Here is a 25442-nt window from a genome sequence, read left to right on the forward strand (position 1 = left end):
TGACCAGTCTCACATGGGAAGAGGATTTGTTGCGGTCCACTTCCAGAAAAGCGAGTGCTTTATCGTGGAAAAGAAACCGGCCAAGGAATACATTCAATTTGACAGATGCCACAGGAGATTATGCGGAAATGACGCATTCACTGGGTTTATATGAAGCCAAGTTACTTGGCCACTGACAGTTCAGGGAAAGATGAGGTGATTAAAGCGATATTGACTTAAATATAAATTAAATCCCGAATATAGAATGTTTAGTAAATAAACAACTTCATTTACCCAAAATAGCAAACGTGACATTATTATTCAAGGATTGAAATCCCATTAAGTTCTCTATTTTGAGAGGTATGGGAAAAATTGCAAATTGTAATCTTTTGATATAAATACAGTACATATTAAATTTATTCTACAGCCCCCGTAACTGAGTCGCGAGGATGTCGCTAAGTTTGCGCTTCGGTTAGAAAGATCTAGAGTTGAATTTACTAAGGCTTTTCAAACGTCCTGTTACGATCCTTTATAAATGCTGCAATCCTACGTTGCAAGTACATTTTACTCAAACTCTATAATAGCATGTTCGCGACTTATTTGCCACAAATATCTTAAATCCTTTAAGTCATTCTTTTAGAACGCTAATTATTATTTCTGACTTATTACATATTTTGTTGGTCTTTACCTTCGGCCAGTGTCTTGAATAAAAATTCCTTAATGTCTTCTTCCCCCTCTTCTCCGACAAATTTCATTGCTTCAAGATAGAGAATCATATTTCCGTGTTTTATCAAGGATCACGTCAGCGACTAATTGGCAAGTACTGTAGTGCGTCACAACCGTCTGTAATTACGAGAATCATTAAGGCCATGGCTATGACAAAGTTAAAGATTATCGATTCGCCACTTGTATTTACTAGAGGTATCATTCAGAAAATAGCGTGACAACCAGAAGTATTAAAACCATTAATGAAAGACGTAGAATACTTTGAAAATAAGGAAGGAAAAAAAGCATTTAAATCGCAGTTTCTTTGCGCCATTTTCTTCTCCATAGATACCTCTACAAGCATTATTCAACCCTTTTAACCACATATGGATTTTTTTAATTTTTTTTTTTTTTTTACGTTGCTTAAGGTATATCTGATTCCAATCGGACTCAGCTGTTGAACGAATGGAAGCATGCTGTTCCCCTTAACCATCTTGTAGAGTTGGTATTATTCACCACATTTTAGACGGCATAAAAATATGGAAGGAGAAAGAAGTAGGTTGTTGTAGTTTAAAAGCGTCTACTCGGCTGATTTTATTGTTTTAGTTGTTGAGAATGTAAATCCCCCCCCTCCCCCCATCTGACATTTGTGGTTATTTTTGTATACGAATTACGTCAGCAGAACAGCATTTCTAAATTGAAACCAATCGTCTGCTTCCTTCAATACTTGCTTGTTATTGCATAAGAAATGTACATTGAAAAAAAAAAAAAACATTTCAGACTGTCCTTAAAATAACTAAAATTTTGGGATCATGCTTTCTTATGCATATGTTTTTACTACGCACATAAGAAGGAAAGATGCGTACTAAAATAGAAAAATAAAACAAAGCGCACTAAAATAGAAAAATAAGAATAAAAATAAAAGTGGACATAAATAAAATCATGGATAATATTTTAAGCATTTAGTTATTGTTACTATTATAAGTTTTATTCGTTTACTTTATTGTTATTTATTTTATTTTTTTCAGTGACATCTTACTTTTAAAAATGAAGTCTTTCATAATATTAATTTTGTATCTGACAACTGTGGTTTTTGGTGATAAGAGCTGTGCTTCCATCTATCGGCGTTTTAGCGTACGACACACGGCATGCTTACCGGCAAACAAAACGTGCAACATTTTGTATCGTGGAGTTACTGCAAGCGATAAAGCAATTATACTTCATGTGCACAACAAATACAGGAATTTCGTCGCTTTGGGAATGGAAAAAAGAAATTCTCAGCCATCAGCAAGCAACATGATGCAAATGGTAATAAATACAGTATATGATTAAATATATATAAAATATAGTAAAATATATACCGTAAATAATCTCAAAGAAAGATTACATTCACCTTAGGTAGACGAATTCGAAGTTAGATCACAAATAAATCCTAATATCTCCTTTTAATATAATATATGCTGAAGGAAACCAGCTAAAAAAAAAAAGAAAAGAAAAAGATTATTTCTATCCTCAGCTCACGAATCAAAACTTTGCCTGTAAATCAGTTCAAAAATTACCCAACTGTCCAAAAATAAAAAGATGAAATCAAACTTGAAGGCTTGAAATCACTTCTACTCCCTCAAACGATATGAAATATAATGTGGTAATATAAATTCATTTTAGGTGTCTTTTAAAATGTGAAAATTTTGAGAGATTTTATTATAAATTACTTAAACTTAAGTAAAAAATTATTTATAATAATAAATGTTATGAAATTATTATAAGTATAGAAAAATTAAACCTAATGTAGATATATAATCTATTATTTTCCATTTATGCTATCAGCTCGTCCTTTCTATCTGATAAAATTTCATTTGATTATGTTAAATGATATCGTCATTATTAAGGAATATATGGTATAACAGACATCTTTAAATAAAATAAAGATTTCATTCAAATTCGTATAATAAAGAGCTTGTATCCAATGAAATGTAATTTAAAATAATGTATTTGAAGTAAAATTATTTAAAAGTTCCCATAAAACGAATTTATTATCAGATTAAAATATTATTAAATCAGTTACATTTCAGATATTCGAAGTATATACATCTAACTATGAAATTATGAATTCTAGGAGTGGGATAATGAATTGGCCGAGCTAGCTCAGAAGCATGCAGAACAGTGTGTATTCGCTCATGATTGTAACGAATGTAGACTAGTTGGTGAGTCCTTGACAAGTGTTGCAATTCAATTACATAGGTTTACCAATATAATTCATTGTAGTTTGCCCTGGATTAAATATCAAATAATTAAATACTTAATAATTAATAATGATATAATGGTGGTGGAGGTGGGCGGTAGATGGCGTTGATGGAGGTGATTCGTAGTAGAGGTTCGATGTAGTGGTTGAGACAGTGGTAGGTGGCCTCCCACGATGAGTCTTCAGACTTCTTGGAGGTGTCAGGAATAATAATAATAATATATTAAATTTCTTAATTTTATCTAAAATTTTAAAAATATGTTTTTTATATTTTATTAAATGTTTCACAATACAGTATTTCAATTACATTATAATAAAGATATTAATTGTGATTAAGTTCTCAGAAATTCTGAAGGAACAGAGAGTAATGGATGGCAATGCTGTAACCAATAAAGTTTTAACTGAAGCTCGGCTATTGCCGTTACCCTGCCAAAACCAGAGCTTATAGCTCCATAATACCCCATCCATACATTTTCTTCTACAGATAACGGGGAATATGAAAAGTATTCTTGCTTCGCCCATCTATCCAAAAAAAAAAAAAAAGATTTCTAAATTGTTAAAAATAAAAATGGAAAATATCCGCTACTAGAGACACACCCAAACCAGTAGAAATGGAGACCGATAATAATACAAATCCAAAAGAAAGAATACCCCAAGTCATCCTAAGAAACAAAAATCATTGGACATCAATTGTCACCTCACTCCAAACTCTAGAAATATCATTTACGAAAGCCACCAATACAGAAGAAGGAATACGCATCCAACTAAAAACTTCTACCGATTACAGACAACTAACCAAATTACTGGATAATAACAACCTACCCTACCACACATTTGCACTCAATAGTGAAAAAAACTTCAAAGTTGTGCTCAGACGGGTAACAGGATCAATTACAACAGACGTCAAAGCAGGCCTCCAAAATAGAGTCTTCAGACCTACTACAGTCAGCCGTATGGATAGAGCTGATAAAACACCATATCCTCTAGTATTGGTAGAAATCAGCAAAGACCAGAAACACATCTACGATCTTCAAACTATCTGTGATTTAATCATAAAGACTGAATCATTAAAACACAAATCAATAACTACGCAACCATCGCTGCCAAAAATTTGGCCACTCACAACGCTACTGCAAAGCAGATTATCGATGCCTTAAATGTGGTGGCAAACATGCAATTGAATGTCAAAAACCACGCACACAACCAGAAAAGTGTGCAAATTACCACACCCCGCAAACTACAGGAGCTGCATAGCATTTCTTCAAAACCAGAAGACACAACTCCAAAATAGCAGACCCATACAAGAACGTACGTCCTTCTATCAAGCTGCAATCTCCACAACAGACAGAAGGACGTACTCTGAAGTAGCAAGACCAACCTACCTGAAAGACTCAAAGCCAAGAATAAACCATTCACAGCAATCCAACAAACCTATCCTACAGAACATAACAAGCTGCATAGGAAAAATGCTTGTGGAACTCCGGAAAACCAACCCAACTCAAGAAGCCAAGGATATCATCTTAAGACACACAGAGTCACTGTTCTCTGAAATCCTTAACGGATACGTCTAAAAGAAAACCTACTTCATTACTTTGTCAGCTGGAATGCCAACGGATTTTCTAGCAAAATACAAGAATTACAGCGGTTTGCAGCAGAAACCCAAGCAGACATCATTCTCGTAAATGAATCACACCTCCGTCCAAGTGACAAGATCAGAATCAACGGTTATAGCACTTACCGTACAGACAGATGCTTTGCTAGAGGTGGAAGCACTGCCATCTTTGTCAAAAGAAACATAAAGCATAATACAATAGCCGAACTCCCAAACAGAACACATGGAAACCATAGGAATAGAAATACATATGGAAAACACAGCAGTATCACGATCTTCGCAGCTACCCCCCCCCCTCCGAAAAAACAAACTCCTTGAATCAGACTTAGATGTGATACTAAACGCAGGCAGAGCAGTAATCATTGCTGGAGATTTTAATGGCAAACATTCAGTCTGGAACAGCAGAAACTCAAATATCAACGGAAGAATACTCATTTCTTATACTACTTCACGAAATATAACAGTAATAGGACCCACAGAACCCCGTCCTGATGTACTCGATATAGCTGTATTAAATATATATATATATATATATAGCGCATAGCTACCAAATACAAGTAATTAACGACTTCATTTCTGACCACAACCCATCATGTTGCAACTAAGCACCATACAAGAGTTAATTGAAAATACCACCACAACTATTACTGGAATCGACTCCCCTCAACCCTTCAGAAAAACCTTGGCCCAGTACCACATATTACATCTCCTGAAGAAATAGAAAAAGACAGTTACATCATTTGAAAAGCAAATATTACAAGTAACAATATCACAGGTAACAAATACAACCACCCGTACACCCACCAAATGATTTCCAGAGGATATAAAACTTCTTATCCGAGAAAAAAAAAAAAAAAAAAAAAACAGATTACGTAGACAATATCACAGAACAGTGGATCCCGCAGATAAACAGGCAGTCAACAGAGCAACGAACCAGGTTTGGAATGCTCTGGAGGATCACCGAAAACAGCTCTGGAACAACAAGATACAACAACTAAACATGGAAGATCAATCTTTGTGGAAAATTATGAGATCGCTTCGCTCAAAACATAACACTCTTCTTCCAATTCAAGGTGAACGTGGAATAGCCTACAATGATGATAAAGAAAAAGCAAAAGCATTTGCAGACAGCTTGGAAAGACAATGTATCCCAAAGTATGAAAATAATAGATATTAACTTCATAAGAAAAATCCACACCCAAGTGCGTAAAATAACTCAGAACTACACACTCCCATCTAACAACACATTCATATCGCCAGTAGAGATATGCCAAATCTTAAGAAAACTAAATAACAAAAAAGTTCCGGATCAGGAATGAATCGCAAACAAGGCGCTCAAACCACTTCCACGTAAAGGTATTATACATCTGGTGGCCATTATTAATGCCATCCTACGGCTAATGTACTACCCAGAACGATGGAAACTCGCAGATGTCTTCCAAATTCCAAAACCTGGAAAAAATACACAGTTTCTTCAGAACTATAGACCGATTAGCCTCCTATCTTATGTAGGTAAGATAGCCGAACGCGCTATACTCACACGGATTCAAGAGGCAGCAGATAACAACCACATCATACAAAACGAGCAATTCGGCTTTAGGAAACATCATTCCACAACACTTTAAATCTACAGACTCGTTGAATACATCAGCCAAGGTTACGAATGACACCAACACTCAGGTGCAGTCTTCCTGGACATAACTCAAGCATTTGATAGAATTTGGCATTATGGGTCAATTTTCAAACTACATCAAGCAGGATTCACATTGCCACTAGTTTTACTCATTAAATCATATCTGACCAATAGATAATTTAGAATAAAAATCAGTAGTGTCAGATCCACTGAAAGAAGAATTGCCGCTAGAGTACCTCAAGGCTCTTTGTTATCTCCCTTACTCTTTTCCATATACATGGCAGATCTCCCCAAGCTATCCCCGTCCATCACCGTCCTCTATGCCGATGACACGATTATCATAGCCAGATCCCTTCATCCACAACTGGCCATAAACAACCTGCAGATAGCAATCGACGTATTAGAGAATTGGTACAGCAAATGGCGTATATCAATCAACCCAGGGATAAGCTCCGCAGTACTATTTACCAGACGTAAAGCAAATCCCAACACAAATGTTTGGAAAAATCATCCTTGGCACAACTCAACCAAATATCTAGGAGTTCAACTTGATAAACACCTAAACTTCAAGACACGCATAAATAGTATCTCCACCAAAGTTAATCAGACTATAGCACAGCTTTATTCACTCTTGAATAGGAACAGCTTCCTAAACATAAACAACAAAATTCTCCTCTAAAGGACACACGACTAAGCGAAACATCCAAAATGACTACAAACGATCCGGAAAAAATGTCTAAGAATGGCGTTTAATGCCCCTTGGTTCATCAGAAACCTCCAGTTACACTGAGAAGCTAACCTTCTAGATATCAAGACCTACATGACAAGCATTGCAGAGAAATTCTTCACAGTCGCAGACAATGACCCAAATCAGCTAATTTAACAGGCAGCAGACCACAAACCCTCAGATCGTTTCAAACATGAAATCCTTCATCGCAAGAGAAAGCTGACACAGCATAAAATGCTCACAAAGAGCGGATAATTAATCCACAATAATCCCCTCACCTACAAACTAAAATTCAGATGAAGGGATGAAGAGTTAAGGACTCAATCCATCACCCAAAGAAGTTTCAAGTTCTAAGAAACTGCGAAATGAACAAATATAGAACACACAAAGAAAATGCTTTTCTTCATTTTTTTTATCAACTCTTAATTTAACGTTTGACGTGTTTTTTTTTTTAATTTAAGTTATTAAATTATGATTAAGGGTGCTTGACCTGCTAAGAAATAAAATTGACCAACACAAAAACAAACAAAAAAATAAAATAAAAATAAATAAATAATAGTTCGTAGGAATAGCTAACATATATACCGCTAAATTTAAACGTTTCATATCGTAATTATAATTAATATTACAATTAAATTACGATCATGATTCAGCTAACTTCGTTTCGTCAATTAGAGAAACCGAACTTTTACAAGGAAAATTAAACAATCGGGAGATTTATATAAGTTGTGCACGTTTGCTTAGCTAATATTCCAGTTGTTCAGTACTAGATTCAGACTTTAAAATCAAAATTCCCTAGAGATAGTTCACACATAATTCATACGAGTACCGTATGCCCACAGATGCGAGACCCTTCGACACTGCGCATGTCAGAAAAAAGGGAATCCATTCCGATAACAGGGTAATCAATCTGTGTGGGATGAGTTGTTTATTATTGCACGTAGGAAAATTAACTTTTCTTTTATGAACATTGTAGTTTTTAAAGTGGTGACATTGCTTGTATAACAGTTGGAAATTTTTACGTATAAAGCACTTGATTTCGCGTGTTGGTGACCAGTTCGTACATCTTTTATTTCTTTCTCCCCTTCAGCATGAACTGACTCTTCTTGGCAATCTGCCAGCCCCGGTTCTATGACGTGTTGGCATACAATAGGTCGGTAGTTGCCAGCTATCAGCTATGTTTACATAACCGCTTTAAATGTTTAATGTATTGTTTTATCTTACATTTTAAATATATATATATATATATATATATATATAATAATAATGTTGGACATCAGAGTTTTGGCGTTTGCTAATTCTAATTTTAAAAAAATGATAAAACTATCGCAGATCAGATAATACGAAACCTAATATACTGATACAATGCTGAGTTTATGTGTTTATGGAACTTGAAAGAGAAAAACAACTACCGTTTTTAGACATCTTAATCAAAAAACAAATTGACGGCAGTATAAATCTATCGGTGTACAGAAAACCAACCAATACAGGTCGCTACCTACATTTCAACTCCTCCCACCACATCTCACATAAACTCAGCATTGTACACATGTTAAAGAATAGAGCGATTCGCATCACAACGGACAACAAGACCCCTTCAAGATGAGTTAAAATTTATTACCAACAATTTGTACTTGAACGGATATCCAAGAAGACTAGTCAATAAAATCCTTTTCTCTGAACCACCACAAAGAGAACAAGAAGATATTCAATATATAAAAACGATTGCAATTCCGTTTGTAAGTGGCATCTCCAACAAGCTCGCCAATCTCCTCAAACAACATAAAATAAGAGTAACATTCAAACCAACAGAATCTATTAGTAAACTACTAAGATCTCCAAAAGACAACCATCCTTTCTACAAATATGCTGGAGTTTATAATATTCCATGCTCATGTGGCTCTAGTTACATCGGACAGACTTCGAGAAGCCTCGAAATCAGGGAAAAGGAGCACATTGGCTATGTCAAAAACAACAGACAGGACATTTCTGGCCTATCGTCTCATTTCTCTACAACTAACCATGTCGTCGAGTGGGACAAAAGCTGTTCCCCCTTACATAGAGGAAGATTACCATTCAAGAATTTTTCAAAGAGGCAGCCACAGTCGCCCGTTCTACTGTCAACCTTAATAGAAATCAAGGCCTAATACTCCCAGAGATATGGAAAACCCTAATCAGAACCTTAAAAACGGAAGAAATGAACTTTAATACAAACTACAGAAAGTCCTTCAGCAACAGCTAGCTGATCTTGTACACGCGATACGTGTTTCACTCACGTTCGATACTATTTTATTTGTAATTATTTTAGTCAGTTTTTTACAGTTATTCTTGTCAGTTTGCAGTTACGCATAATTGTGAGATTGTTTAAACCTCTATGTAAGCCCTGAAGATGCCAACAGATAAGTGTGGCAAAACTAGTTGGTTCAGTTAATAAAACTGATTAACACTTGATCGGTAAACCAAAAAACATTGTTATTTACTAAACAATAGAATAATAAGAACTATATGTTTTGCAGATGATGTAGTACTATTTGCAGAAAATGAAACTCAGCTACAAATATTACTATATACATTTAATAAATTATATAATATGAAGATATCAAAAACTAAAACAAAACGTATGACAATATCACAAAAACACAAAGATGTGAATTAGAATTGGAAGGTACTATTATCGAACAAATAACAAATTATTTAGGTATACAACTGAACTGGGAAGGAAGGTCACATCTACAAGTCAGAGAACAAGTTGCAAAAGTGCAAGAATATCAGGATGCTTGAAAGAAACAATATGGAAAATTAAACATCTTAGAGCAGAGACAAAATCCAGAAAAATTATAAAACAGTAATCAGGCGTATTATGACATATAATGAAGAAAGAAGACCAGACACTGGGAAAACAAGACAAATGTCAAACACAGGTGAAATGAATATATTAAGAGAAATAGTAGATAAAACTAGACCTGGATAAAATAAAAGATATAAGAAAACAATGTGAAATATAAGCAATAAACAATTGGTAGCAACGCGAAGAATAAAATGGATTGAACATGTGGAGAGAAGAAGTGAAGATTTAAAAAAAAAAAACAAGTCTATAGTTGGAAACCAAAGAATAAGAGAAGACCTAGAAAAAAGATACCATTAAAGAAGATGAAGTCTTGGTCTCAACAAGTATTACATCTAATGTGCGAAGAAGAAGATTATTTTATGATTGATATCATTGGAAGTTCCAAAGGTTGTTACGTGTTCCCATGGTAACTTTTTTATTCATTTACTGTCTTTATATTCTCCATGCTTAAAAATGAAAATCATTTGTACAACATTTAATATGATCCCAAAACATATCTTTCAGATAGCTACCAAGTGGGTCAAAACTTGGCTCTTACCGTTCATCTTGACTTTCGCATTCCCTATCCTCAGTGGGCAGACGCACTGAAAAGATTGTACGATGAAGTTGCTAATTTCTCTTCCGAATGGGTCCGTAATTTTTCTCTGGTTCCTCATGATCCCATGACTGGCCATTACACTCAGGTACGATAGAATACCGAATCAAATAATTATAGGTTAAAATACTGTCCGACCATAGATGCCAAATCCCTGGCTGGCAGATTGCCAAGAAGAGTCAATTCATGTTGAAGGGGAGAAAGCAATAATACGAAAATATGTGCAATCGTGAAATCCCAATTAAAAGAATTTTTTTTCAACTGTTGTACAAGCAAATAGTTACCACTTTAAAAACTAGAATTTTCACAAAAGAAAAGCAAATTTTTCGACGTATAATAATAAACACTCATCCCACGAAACGCATTGATTACCCTATTAGCATAATGGATTCGCCTTCTTCTCTCATGCGCAGAAATCGAAGTGTCTCGCGTCTGTGGTCGGATAGTACCAAAATGCGTTTAAATCTCTGCTAACATATTTGATTACCGAATTTGTCTTTTGAAGGAAATTTTAATGTTATGTAGTGGTAGTTAAGATCACTTCCAATCCTTGCAGCCCAAACTGCCTAAATTATTTGAAATTTGGAATCAGATCACACTTGACATGCAGTTCAAATAATTTATATATACAGTATATATATTGTTTTTCATATATCGTAATTTGATTCCTGTTTTTTTTTTTTTTTTGAATATTTATAAAATATAAGTTTCACTGCTTTTATACGCATACATCTCATATATTTGATCATTTTTATCTCATGAAATAAAATTAGGTTTAATAAATTTGAGAGTTTCAACCTTTCTTGTATAGCGAGAAAATAAATAAAATAAATATTAGTGTAAAATATTTTATTTTATTTTTTTACTGTGGCACACGTGTGAATGTTTAATTTGAGAGTTCTACAAGTGTAGGATTTGAGAAGTCCGCAAAGTGTAAACAGATGTATAATGTGTGGTCTGGTCCTCTCCTGTGCCGAAGCTATCAATATTGCTGGTAAACTTAAATAATCGTTTTCCTCGAATTTAAAAAGTTACCGGAATCTCTTAAACTATTTTCAAAGGACACTCGTAATTTCTAAAATAACTACTAGATGTCGCGCATGGTATTTTACTACCATTGCATTGTCAATCGATTGAATTATTTCAAAATTATTCCTAAAATAACTACTAGATGTCGCTCATTGTTAACGTTGTTTTTATCTCTCTAATACGAGTACAATACTTTCTTCTTTATTTTATTTTATTTTTTTTTTACAAATGGACTTTAAAGTCTGAAAAATCATCTTTTCATGATAGCTTCTTTTAAATTAATATCACATATATTAACCACTAAAACTGCATAAGCTTTTTTTTAGCATAATTCAAATTTATTTTCAGATTTCATTCATTCTACTGAACATTTTTATATACAGTACATATTACATGATCATACAGATGCATATAGAGAGCCGCTGTAGTTCACAATTGTATAATAGAGAGTTTATTTTTTACGGTTCGTCTTAGCCGGCACAATGAACTTTTATTTCTTTATTCACTAAAGAATGAGATCTCATGAGTGTATTCATAAGACTCACAGAAAATAATGAATTTTTATGAGTGTATTCCTAATAGAACAAATTTTCATCAAATTTTCGCAAAACGGAACACCAGCATTTTCAGAAGTGAATTAAATTTTCTCCAAAAAGATAGCAGAAGATAGAAGGACAGCATAAGCAAAAGGATAGGTTTTCTAAGGGTTTTTTTAAAAAAAAACTTATAAGAATAAGACTTTTTTTTTATAAACAATGAAAGATGTTTCGATATAACGCAGACTGATAGAGTGACAGAACATACCTTGGATTGGAGCATTGATAGAGAAATTCGACGATATATATATACATATATATATATAAAAGTTTTAATATAAAAACACTACTAGTTTCGGCCTGTAACAGTCTTCATCAGGTGACATTATAAAAAAAAGAAAAAAGAAAAAACACTAAACACTGAAGGTTAAAAGACTATGAACAACATAAAAATTCTTTATACATAATTAGCATGAAAATTTTAGTTATATTTAAAGCTGTTCTTTCGCTTGTTGCATTGTTGGGAGAGTGCGTGCTTGCAGCATCACGTGAACGCCAGTACATGATTACAGCTGAATGACATCTGGGAGGTTGTAGCTCAAGTTATTATTTAGATGAACAGGATTGAAGATGATTTTTCTAGATTCCACGATTTTTCTCTCTAGTTCATCATTGCAACGGAAGATGTTAGTAGATTTTTTCCAGCAGACTTTTGTGACTTTGGCTTTCATCATTAGGATTAGCCGAGAAAAGGATATGACTTGATAATGCACTTGCTCGCTGTCTCTTGTAAGTAATGTCCCTCATGTGTTCTTCATACGCAATTCGACAGATTTGTCTGTCTGCCCAAAATAAGGAATATCACAATCACACAATATTTTATATACGCCAGGGTATTTGAATTGATGATGACAAGGTTTTGGGTGGCTTATTAAGAAACGGATCTTTGGAAGTGGAGTGAAACAAATAGATTCAAAGGCAATATATCTGTTCCTTACATAAATACAGTTTCACATAAATTAGCAAAAGTTCTAAGAAAATACAATATCAGAACGTTGTTCATATCTGGTTGATATCTATATGTGAAATCTCGGAGTTCCAGAATTTTGATTTTGAGGCCATTTGTATTCCAAGCAACTATCTGAAGAGATGCTGGAGTGAGTTTGTTACTATTCATTTATGAGAGCTGTGAGGATGACCTGCGTTTCACGAAGAAATCTTTTAGTGGAGGTTTCAGTAGGGTTTGATAGACTGAAATTTTGTAGCATGTTTGCTAGTGAGGCCGTAATAACAGCTGTTAGGTTTTTAGGTGCTGTTGGTTGATTTTGTTCTGGAATTGGTCTAATTGTACAGGTCACATCGGCATAACTTCTTGTTTGCTTTTGGGTTCTCTATTATTGGAGGTTTCCGACTGTGGTCGCTGAGTCTTCGGTTTTGATGCCTGGGCCTCTGGTGTTCTTGTACTGGAGGAGGAGGGCTGATTGACTGCCTCCATCCGTCTGTTCTTTGGGTGCTGAGTACATCCTTTGTAGTTCGCAGGATGAGGGCCACTGCAGTTGGCACATTTGGCTGAGGTGGTCCTCGGCTTTGTGCAGGTATTGGTTGGGTGGCTGTCTCCACATTTTAAACATCTATATTCCGCTCTGCATAGATTCTGGGCATGGCCAAACTTCTGGCACCTGTGGCACTACCCAGAAGATGATCTTTTCCGGAGTGGTTCTGGTGTGACGATGAGACCACAGACTGTTTTTAAGTTGTAAATATCCTTGTATGTTTTATGAATCTCAACAAGGACTAATGGCATGGGAGTCTTGTCTGCTTTGTACATTCTGCTGACCTTGACTGGAGACAGATCCTGAGAATTAAGGTCAGCAGCTATTTCTGCTGTGTCAATGTCTTCACAGACACCACGAAGGACCACTTTTAAGTTTTTTTCCGAGCTGAGCGCAAAGCTATGATACTGGATGCCTCTGTCGTCCAGTTCTTTGATCAACCTTCTATAGTCTGTCACTGTTGCTGGCTGGATCTTTATGCCTTCATCCATGTTTTTGGCCTTAATGAAGCCAATATGCAGATTGGACATTGTGGATCTTAAAGCTGCCCACTTATGCTTTTCTCTAAGGATGATCGGAGGCACCTTTTCTTTGGGAGATATAGCGGCGTCCGAACCCTGAGAATCCTGTTCCATTTCAGTATTGTCATTGTGCGGTTCATCTGTTGTTCTTCGCTTTTTGCGTGCGCGCACTTCTACAAAATCTAAAGGAATAGAAGGCACCGAATCTAAATGATCTTCAGCGACAACGTCTGAGACACATTCGGGGGGAAACGTGTCATACAATTTCACTTTTCCGGCCAATTATCACTCAGTAGCTTTCCTAGTCTGAGGAATTCCATGTATACTTCCTCGAATTTGGTCTCATTCAGAAGTTTTGCCATTACAATAATTTAAAATGTGTTAAGACACAGATGGAGAAAGAGTAGAGATTTCTCAGGTGTCCCAAGCAGGTAAAGATAATCCTGTTGACTTTTGAGGGTCCGCTAGCAAATCCCGTAGACACTCTTAGGTGTCTACCAGCAGTAAAATGTCACTATAAGAAACAATAGCGATACTAGCGGAAGTAGTCCTAGCGCATCGCCTATGTAATTTCAGATGACTTACCTGGATAAAGTATACTTATATTTGACCATTGACGTTACTGACAGGATGGGTGAAGCACAAGTGCTTTTCATATTCCCCTTTATCTGTAATGAGAGTTATTTGGGAATGGAAGATTTGTGAGCAATTAAGCTCGCCCTCTGAGGGCAGTAGTGTTAGCTATGATCGGTTGAGAGAAGAATAGCCTTCGGTCTTTTGTGTTTGTAGTAATCAGTCTCATTGTAATTGACAGCTTGCACGATTAGTGGGTTTGAATGTGAACTTGACTTCACGAAGAATTTTTCTACAAGATCACGAAGAAGAGAGGAGATGTATGGAGTGCCGGTTTCACGGTGAATTTGTGAATTTCTGATGAACCACGGTGCATCCAGGATCATCCTAAGGCATTTGTTTTGGATTCTCTGTAATTTTGAAATGTTTGATCTTGAAGTGTGACTCCATGCTGGTGAGGCGTAGGTAATGACTGGACGTATTACCATCTGGTAAAGAAGCAATTTATTATGTAGGTTCAATTTGCTCTTGCGGTTGATGAATGGGTAGAGCTGAGCTATGACTTTGGAAGATTTGGAACAAACGAGATTGATGTGTTTGTTGAAAAGGAGTTTCTTATCCATTAAAGATATTTGGTCTCTGAATGCCATGGGATCTTTTGACCAGAGAGCAGGATGTCTTCTTTGTTGCAGATCTTTCTTCTTGAAAACATCATGGCTGAGCTTTTGAGGGGGTTTACTTGAATTCTCCAGTTGGTGAACCAGTTTGCTAGCTCATTGATACTTCCTTGGAGTCTAGTGATTGCTAGGTGAGGGCTGAGCGATCTGGCTAAAAACTTATATTGGTAATTCTTGTTGATTTAATAAGGTAACATTATCTTATTAATATTGTGGTATTCTTTATAGATAATTGTTTACGTATTATTATAATGATTCTTTGGTTAATCAAAATAAACTATGAAAACGAATCTTGGCTATGTGATGTGAAAATTTTCACATATACTTTATTTATTTCTTGATAACGCCTGAAGTAATTGACTACGTTAAGTCTCTAAAGAGGAAGATTATAAGCCACGTTGACGCATGACCATTATAGAGATAACGTACTGGAATATTACGGCTACACAAAGATTATAGAAGTATTTTAAATTTACTTAATATAATTAAACATTTTATAATAAACTAGAAGGTAAACTATATAGTAATATTAATTATTTTAAAAATATTAATAATGAATGAAAATTTTAGTTGAAATAAAAAGTTTAATAAGAACACCTTTTCGTTAAAATTAGCATTTACTAATATAATTAAGGTGCGACAACTTCCCATAATATTATGGGAAGTTGTCGCACTTCTATGTAGTTAAAATTTTGCTCTTTATTATATTATATTATATATTATATTAGAGCCTCTTCTAAAAAAAATTGATGAGACGTACGCAGTAAGAGGAATACCGCTGCCCCCAGGCTCCAAACAGAGCAAAACTGTCGTATCGTATATCGTATATATGCCGATGTAAATCGAGTCGGAATCCCGAAGGGTTCCGACTCGATTTACATCTTCTTCGGCATACTGCGAGAGTTCAGTGTGCTCAGCTGTCTTCACACCAACCCAGAAAAAACAAGAATCAAAATTTATGGGAAATTAGGCCCTGCCAGTCTTCCGTATGGTCTGAAACCCACAACCGGTCCATTAACAATACTAGGAATTCCCTTCCTAACCCCAGTATTGCAAACACAAAACTTAATACAAATATGTCTCGAAAAACTCAAACCCTTTAATCCCAACTACCTATCATTCGAAGGTAGAGCAACAGTTATCAAAACAGTCCTAAAACCGATGTTACTGCACACCATTAACCTCACAAACACACAAGACAATGCCATTCACAAACATATCACTAATTTTTTTTGGAACAACAGGAAACACGAGGTGCACAGGGCCTTTCTTCATCTTCCCCCCACACAAGGGGGATTCGCCCTGCCAACTTCAAATACTGCCACCTAACCAGCACTACTCAGACTATATGGAAAGCACTGGCATCAAATCACCCTTCCGGCATTCTGATTAAATACTTCTTAGGATTTTTCTTACCCTACTTCGGGACCACTGGCAACGCCGGACAATGTGCGGAGACGGTGCCAGAGTGGTACTACACAAAATGCAAACTTTTCAAAAAAATGGCAACGGATGGAGTTCGAGTGCTTCACCTCAGCCCAAACAAGCTGTACTGGAAAATTTTTGACAACTTTGACTGGGAAAAGCCCGATCTGGGCACAAACGAAGAGGTGCTGTTCACCAACATAAAAAATAGCTGGGGACAACCATTTCACCGGGACTTAGCCTGGAGAATCGCCTACGGCAGACTCCCGGTGAAACTGGTAAAATCAGCCTACAGCTCGTGACCGTGCAACCCCTTCTGCGACGCGGTAGAAACCGTAGGGCATCTCTTCTTTCACCGCCCGCCAGTACAGCGTGTTTGGCACAGACTGGCTGAGGTGCTTGCGATCCCAGCGCTCACATTCGCCGAAGTAGTCCTGCTACAGTTTCCTCCCTCAGTAACCAAAAACAAGAAACACCTGATTTTCCTAATAAATGTGATTAAACATCACATTTGGAAAATCAGGAAAAAAACACCCTCATAACAAGGAGGATCGCATCTATCTCCGCGTTAAGAACTGTCTCTCAGCCTACCTCCGCCGCTTCCTGGAGCAGGAAAGGTACTTACGGGGTGAAGAGCGGTTCCTGAGGAGATGGTGCGACCCACCAACCATCTGCCAGATCATACAGGGGAAATCCGGTTGTGTCTGCACCTATAACACCTTCAAGTTGTAGGTGTTGACGCTATCTCGATCTTCCTTCCTGATCAGCGTTTAACCCACAGGTATGTCTAGTCCTTCGCAGTTGAAAGTTTTTCTGTCCCCAGGTTGGGGTTGACCTGAACAAACCCGGACTGCGAAGGCCAACATCGAGGTGGTCCCAAGCCCTTTTCAGGGCGGGGTCTTCCGGGCCAGGTCATCTCCCTCTTTTTTTTCCCTGGTATTACTGTTCTGGGTTTGCTCGGCAAACTCATTCCTCTATAGAATTGTCTTCCACATAGTCTTTAGATATATTTACACTTGTTAAATTTGTTAGTTTCTCCTTTTTTTTTCCTTTTCAGGATTTTTCCTTTTTAAAAGTGAAAAATCAACGACCGTTTTAGAAGCACCCCTGTGGGGATCAACAGCTAAAACAGGTCAGCTGAGGCCTTTTTTTATCTACTCTACTACTATGCACTCTATCTTTATTTCCTCTACTACTATCTGCTGAATCTCAGCCTATCTTACTCCACAGGCCAATGATGAGATAGTTGAACTCACAAAATTAAGTTGAAAAATTCTTTCTCTCTCTCTCTCTCTCTCTATATATATATATATATATATATATGTGTGTGTGTGTGTGTGTGTGTGTGTGTGTGTTATATGTTAAAGATACCAAGCTATTTTAAACCTGGTTTTACTCCATTTCCCAAGTAAGCAAACAGACAAACAAGTCAAGTTTGCGCCTGCACGTATTGGAAGTCTGGCTGATCCTACAGGTAGTGAAAGACAAAGGCAACTCATGGTAAAAGTAGAATAAGCTCTGATTACTAATCTTAATATTTACCCTTAATGCAAAGCATATCTCCTAGAGGAGATGTATGAAGTTTTGTATTAAAGGTAAGGAGGGCCACTACCTAGACCGGTTTCGACCTTTATTGAGGTGTATTTAAAAAAAGACCTCTCTCTAAAAATTAGGACGATCCCTAGATCACTCAATAGTGGCCGAAAGACCGTCCAACTCAGCGTTGTTCCACTCAGTGACAGGCTCACTCTGTCACCGAGAAGAGCTTCTCAGCGTTGGCTCTACCCAATGGCAGGCTCACCCCACCACCCCACCAGCCAGAGCCATAATCTCAGCGGTGGCCCTACTCAGAGACAGGCAAAAACCTATCACCAAGCAGAGCTTCTCAAAGCCAGCCCCCATCAGTGGGAGCCAGGCTAGAAATACCAAGATTTTAGTAATACAGAACTTATAAGTATTTTACCAGAACAAGTTACCATAAGGTGTTTTAACCTTATTGAATAAAAATCTCAGGAGGAGATATAAATGTAGAAAGTATTTTACCTTGGGTATAATAAATATTAAAGATACCAAGCTATTTTCAACCTGGTTTTACTCCATTTCCCAAGTAAGCAAACAGACAAACAAGTCAAGAAGTATTTGTCTGTTTGCTTACTTGGGAAATGGAGTAAAACCAGGTTGAAAATAGCTTGGCATCTTTAACATTTATTATACCCAAGGTAAAATACTTTCTACATTTATATATGCATAGACTTCATGACTACTTGTATAAATTAAATTAAAGATGCATAACACTTCATGACTACTTGTTTATAGGGGTCTGAATAATAATAATTATCATATGATGATACACGGCCGTGAGTCCCCTTTATGGGGAGGTACGGCACCATCTCACTCCCCCAAATTTTATCCGGGCTGGGAACTGGCATAGCTGAAGAATTGGCCTGTGGCTGGGTCAGTATTTCAGACTAATCCGTGTGTGTTCACGGGATGAAAAATTCCAGATAAACTGCCGGAAAAAAACCTGCTATCCACGCCCAAGACCCGCTAACTTGGCTATGGCTGAGTAAGATCCTTAAGCTACTCGTTTCGTCGACGGGAATCGAACCGAGGTCACTCCTTCCCCGACATATGGTTCCGAAGAGCAAAGCCACTAGGCTAACCGCGCGGACATAGTGTGACATGGGGAGGGGGGAGCTTATAGCCATTTTAGTGAAAATGGCATTAAAAAAAAGCCGCAATAATAAAATTGAATCGGAATGATATTTCTGATTTCAATTGATTATATGCGTGTTTACCTTTGCAATAGACTGTTCTCCAATTCTTTTCATTAAAAAAAAAAAAATCGAAAAGATGTAGAAGTTTCTCAAACAGCCATTTCTCTAACCCCCTCTCAGCAGGCTGTTGTAATAGTGATGAGTCTTTGCCTGATCTTAATCGTAACAAAAGGTTTCCATGATTCATTTAGATCACTCATAGGTTTCGGAATCATCTGTTATTATTATTATTATTATTATTTTTAGTATTCTGACGGGACCAGTTTGCCTGCTTGCGGAATGAAAATCCCGCAAGCAGGCAAACTGTGTAGTATTTATTCATTATTTAGTGTTCTTTACTGACTTTTTTTTTATTCTATAATATGATTTAATCTATGCTAAAGTGAATAAACACGCTTAAAAAAATTCATCCTATCGGCATTAATCTTTGTTTTATTTACTTTGATTTTTTTCCTGAAATAGATGGTGTGGGCCGACACGTTTAGGGTTGGATGCGGCTATGTAATTTACACCTATAGCGAAGAATTTAATCCTGTGATTGTAGAATTTTATGCCTGCAACTATGGACCTGCGTAAGTATGGTTAAATAAATAATTTTCATATGTACATTTACTGTATGAGTTTCATAAGACTTGTTTCTTTTTTTTAAACAAGGAAAGTAATAATAAACAAGTCGTTTTATGAATGCTTGTTTAAGATCCTTTTTAAGCTCTGTGGATCAAATTGACTTTTCATTTTCTAGCCGTATTATATATAGAAAACATATTAATGAGACTGTTACATTCTTCCAGTTTTAGTTAGACTTATGGGTAGAAGTTTTCGTCTGTTTCTATTGCATCATTCCTGCTGTGAAATTGGAAACATGCGACCATGTTAATTGCGCAGGCGCAAATAACATTTTAAAAGGTGACATACTTACGCTTCATCTATTTACAGTCTGGGTCTTGGTAATAACCGTATGTGTCATCGCTCTAATTAGAGTTCAAAAAGAAGAACGAATAATATCAGACATTTACTACAATGTGATATTATAATTACGTTATAAAAATTGACATCTGCTGCATATATTACAATTATATTATAAAAGTATTAGCGATAGTTTATAGTTTATTTCATTATTATTATTATTATGTGACACCCAAGGAGGGGGCCCTTGCTGCCCTCCCAAAAGAAAAAGGGAAAAAAACTAAAAAATTTTCCAAAAATCTTTCCATAATTAAATTTTTTTTTTTACTTAAATTAAGGGGATATTAAATCCCACATAGTTTTAAAACCGAATAAGAAACTCAAAGATCGGAATCAGAGAGTTTCTTGCCGAATATAGTATAGTAAACTATAAAGTATCGGCGACACTAGCGTTAGCCAATGCAAGTGATCCTAGTACGTAGTACAATATCGGGCAACTCGTTGCAAAGGTGGAGGAAGAAGTTCAGATCGCTATTCTTAGGTATTTTCCATAATGTAAAAACACATTTCCTAGGAAATGTATGCTGTTATTACATTATGGAGGGAGGTCACTACCCAGACCGGTTTTAGCCTTTTTTGAGGCTTCAATAAATAAAAAAAAAAATTTTTTTTATTTATTTTGTGTCGTGGGTTCTATTTCTGTGCTACTTATGAATTATCGGTCACATAAGGTGGAAATACCCTATAACTCTCGGGAATCACGGCCGCTGTGAACGCAAGACGAACGAAGTATTGCTCGGTCGGACCGAGTGCTACTTCGTTTGCCCGAGCTGGACCAAAGGAGATCACGGGTATCATGTATTGGCAATCGCTGCAAATGCTCAGTCATAGGTCGTATGCAATGCGTAGTGTCTATTCTTAAATCGTCTACTTAACTCGACCCCCCCCCATCCCCAAGATTAAATCTTGAGTGCTCGGCTCCCCCAAAGATTAAATTGTGAGTGAGCCACTGGTGACACCTCCAAGTAATCAAAGGACTCATCGCGAAAGGACGCTCCACTTACGCACAGCAGCACTAACTCGACACGCAGTGCCAAATCACCAAATTTTGGGGAAGTGATTATACTATAAACTAATGCTAATATGCTATTATAATATTCATAATAAATTGGTCATGAAAACACATGCAATTTTAGAGACAAAGAATACGGTTGTTGGTAGTGGGCTGTAGATGGCGATGTGTGCTGATGATACTAGTGTCAGCATATATACATATTTATATAAAAATATTTTTTATATTTTTACTTTTTTAAATTCGAATTTTTATTTAAAAATATTTCAAATATATTTTTATTTGTATAAATATATATATTTTGCATATACAAGTACATAGGTATCCATATATCTTTACATTACTATACATTGCATGTATAATCATAGTAGAACTTTTAACATTTTATTCACATCTTTCGAATCCAATGTTTAGCTTTTATGAAGATGTTTTAGATGTCATTCGAGTATATAATTAGACTATTAGTAGTTTTATACTAGATACCCTTTGGTTTATATTTTATTGCTATTATTAGTTATTGTTATCATGTGTACAAGGTTCTGATATATGTACAGTTAAGGTATTATAATTATTACCTTTTTGATACATTTATTGCACAATGCTGAGGATATTTACTTTATTTTTTTCATATACGTAATTATAGTAATAGTATTATTTTTTATGCCCACCGCTTCGATTATTTTTAAAAAGTATTGCGTGCTGTATGGTGTCAAAAACTTTAGAGAAGTCAAGAGCAAATGTTAATACCAAGTGGTTTTTGTCCAGGGATGAGTTTATTATATGATAAGATACAAATTCGTTTATTTTTAATAAATCCGTATTGAGTGTTGAATATTATTTCTAATTTCTCTGGACAGGTGGATATTTTTTTCATTCACTATTCTTTCCATGATTTTTTCTATTACTGACAACGAGGACATACATACGCCTGTAGTTGTTCATTTCATCGGGTTTTCTTTTTTAATGCAGTGGAGTTATGTTTGGTGGTATTTTACATTTCTGAAATATTAAGTTTAACAAATTGAGCTAAACTGGCGATACGGTAGTAGGGAATGTTTTAAACTTGATTTTTGTATCGATAACCGTATCGAAATCTTTTTGTGTTATTTAGGGCAGTGCTTCCCAAACTTCTGGAATGCAAGGCCCCCTTTGGAAAAATTAAAATATTTCACGGCCCCCCTCGAAAAAAAATTGTAATACAGACATATATTATTGTAATGTTTATTGTATTTATATTCAATACAAAACATACACAGCAAATATTGCAAAAATCAAATGCAAATATTACATTTTTAGCATCTTATATACACATTTGACATTATCTCATATTTTTATATAGATAGATATATTGTTATTGTATATTTGCATATTGTACCCAAGCACACGAAACGTAAGACGATTAGTAATAAAGAAAGAATTAAAAACACAGAATAAGTTTAATAACAATTTAATGTGATGGATGTGTTTCAATACTGCTATTGAAACACATCCATCAATATCAGGTAAAATATTTGAAACTGCAATTCTTAGATTTCTGCTTTGAAATGAAACTTATATGAATAAGCCTACATTTACTAATATTCATTAAGCGCAGAAATACGCAGGAAGCAAAGTTTGTGAATCCGCACCAATATGTGATTTTTTTCCCATTAAAATATAAAAAACAACAAAAAAGAAATAATAGAAATTAAATACGTTTCTTTTCAGATAAAAAAAAAACCTACTTAGTCTTAAAACATTTTAAATTTGTTTTCATTATTTCACCCCCCCCCTCAACAAAACCTACGGCCCACAGTTTGGGAAGCGCTGATCTAGGGGACCCAAAGAGTCTTGTTTTGTGTCTGAATATTGTTGGTATGTAGTTTTCTAAGACCCGGTATAGTTCGACTTAAATTGCTAGTTGCTTGCCATTTTACAGTGTTTAGCAAGAATAACAGTCGTTGAGGCAGATGGAGGTTGTATTTTATTGAGATGTCAGTTAAGGTAATAATAATAATAATAATAATAATAATAATAATAATAATAATAATAATAATAATAATAATGTCGTTGTAGTGGATGCTTGGGAATGTTCACTGCTTCTTTTGAACTTTTAAGCGCGCGCGCACACACACACACACACACACACACACGGGACAGTAAAGACTTGATCCTAAAGGTTTTATTTAAGTGAAGATTGTTTCGGATTAAAATGAATGCATTATTATAAACATTGCAATATCAGAACACAAAATACTAACAGCAAATCATTTATGTCACTATGCAGCTTTGCTAAAACATTATTTCGATGCCAACTACAGGACAGTCAGAAATACTTACCGTATAACAAGACCTCAGACTACTAATTATATCACATATAAATACAATAATCACTACGGAAAGGCCACGCGAAACTTCTACATCCCAGACATGATAAACAAATTACCTTTTGAATACAGAAACCTTACAAACGACAATAGCCTGAAAAGAGCTCTAAGGACATACTATGAACAAGAAACACGCACCCAAAATACCATACAAACGCAATGAAACACAGTATATTTGTTCAGGCTTCCAGTTCAGCGATGCACCAATGCATTCCAAGTTATTATGCGTGCATGCGTGTGTGTATGTGTTAGTGCGCGCGCGCGAATTTCTCAATCACAGATTTCGCAGCTTCCCAACACAGCAAAAAAAAAAACAATTCATAATAACCAACTGGTGTCATCCTCAGATAAGCTTACATATAAGCTTCGAGGATGAAAGCAAAGAAATTAGTTCTCATCCGAGATGTATCATATGTAACCAAATGCATGTAATGTACGTATCACATGAAAACCAATTTATGTAACGTATGTATTATATGTAAACCAATGTACGTAATGTAAGTAACACATGTAAACAAATGTAATTAATGTATCATATGTAATCAAATGTATGTAATGTATATAATAACTTTAACAATGTAATAAAAATTATATCTGATACCTATTAAAAAAAATTATTATTATTATTATTATTATTATAGGGGGAACATGCTAACAGATCCCCTGTACAACATTGGGCCATCTTGCCGAAACTGTCCTTCTCACACCTGCTGCAACAAAGGATGTGAAAAGTTAGGTGTGGAGGTGGATTTTCCTGCTCTTTGTAGTAAGTGTATTTAACTTTTCTATTTATTTACTTAACAGTAATGGTAACAATACTGGAAAATTCAAAGAAAATTACAGTGAAACAACACATTCACTTAATAGTTTTCAAACTTAATACAACAAATCCTTCCCCCCTCCTCACCGCATAATTAGGAATATTTTCATAGCCTTCTTTGCTGTCGTACAAGCAATGTCATCATTTCTCTTATTTCCATCAAATAATTTTTACAATTTATCATCTTAAAAGTATTCTACAGATGCTTGAGTGTACGTGTGACAATGTCCATAACATTGGATAGGCAGAAGAGAGACATTTTATGTTCTATCCTAATTAATCACTCGAGGTACTGTTATTAAGATTTTTGCAACCGATTCCAGAGTTGATCTTTGGTGCAAATAAGTATTTCACGCTAGCTAGATATCGCACTGATTATTAAGAAATGACGAAGGTGGAGCTCAGCTACAGCCATTTTGAAGGAAGAGATGAAGCCCTCGTTTACTTTTGGAAATTGGTGTGCAGCCAGTTTCCATCTAGCTGAGCTCATAACTATTTTATTGATTTTCGAAGAATCATGGAGAGCGTACACAAATGTCGCCATTACGTGCTCCTAAATCCTAACAGTTGTAACTGTTGTTTAAATATTTGTCGGTTCTACGGTTGGTTTTTTTTTTTTTTTTTTTTTTTTTTGAGATGAGAGTTAAAAGCCGAGTTTCTGGAGAAGAGCCCTACTTGCCTGTGCTAGAGATTAACTCGGGAAACGGCTGAGACAATGGCTTAGAAAACTAGTCAGTGATCTGACTGTTACTAGTATTATGGATTCATTATTATTATTATTATTATTATTATTATTATTATTATTATTATTATTATTATTATTATTATTATTATTATTAGGGATAC

At 35.5% G+C, this 25442-nt stretch overlaps 1 protein-coding gene across 1 annotated transcript in view; it reads left to right on the forward strand.

The window, feature by feature from the left end:
• The first annotated feature begins 1731 nt into the window (after positions 1-1731).
• The window catches only part of LOC150098831 (venom allergen 5-like), a 33429-nt gene continuing 9718 nt past the window's right edge, over positions 1732-25442 (forward strand). The window contains exons 1-5 of the mRNA XM_090405760.1: positions 1732-1992; positions 2801-2888; positions 10251-10429; positions 19895-20004; positions 24418-24542. Of these exons, the coding sequence (XP_090261886.1) occupies positions 1732-1992; positions 2801-2888; positions 10251-10429; positions 19895-20004; positions 24418-24542 (763 nt within the window). The remainder of the gene's footprint in view (positions 1993-2800; positions 2889-10250; positions 10430-19894; positions 20005-24417; positions 24543-25442) is intronic.

The sequence above is a fragment of the Typopeltis vanoorti genome, chromosome 15, assembly GCF_054136105.1.
Source record: "Typopeltis vanoorti isolate ZY-2024b chromosome 15, IOZ_Tvanoo_1.0, whole genome shotgun sequence".
NCBI lineage: Eukaryota > Metazoa > Arthropoda > Arachnida > Uropygi > Thelyphonidae > Typopeltis > Typopeltis vanoorti.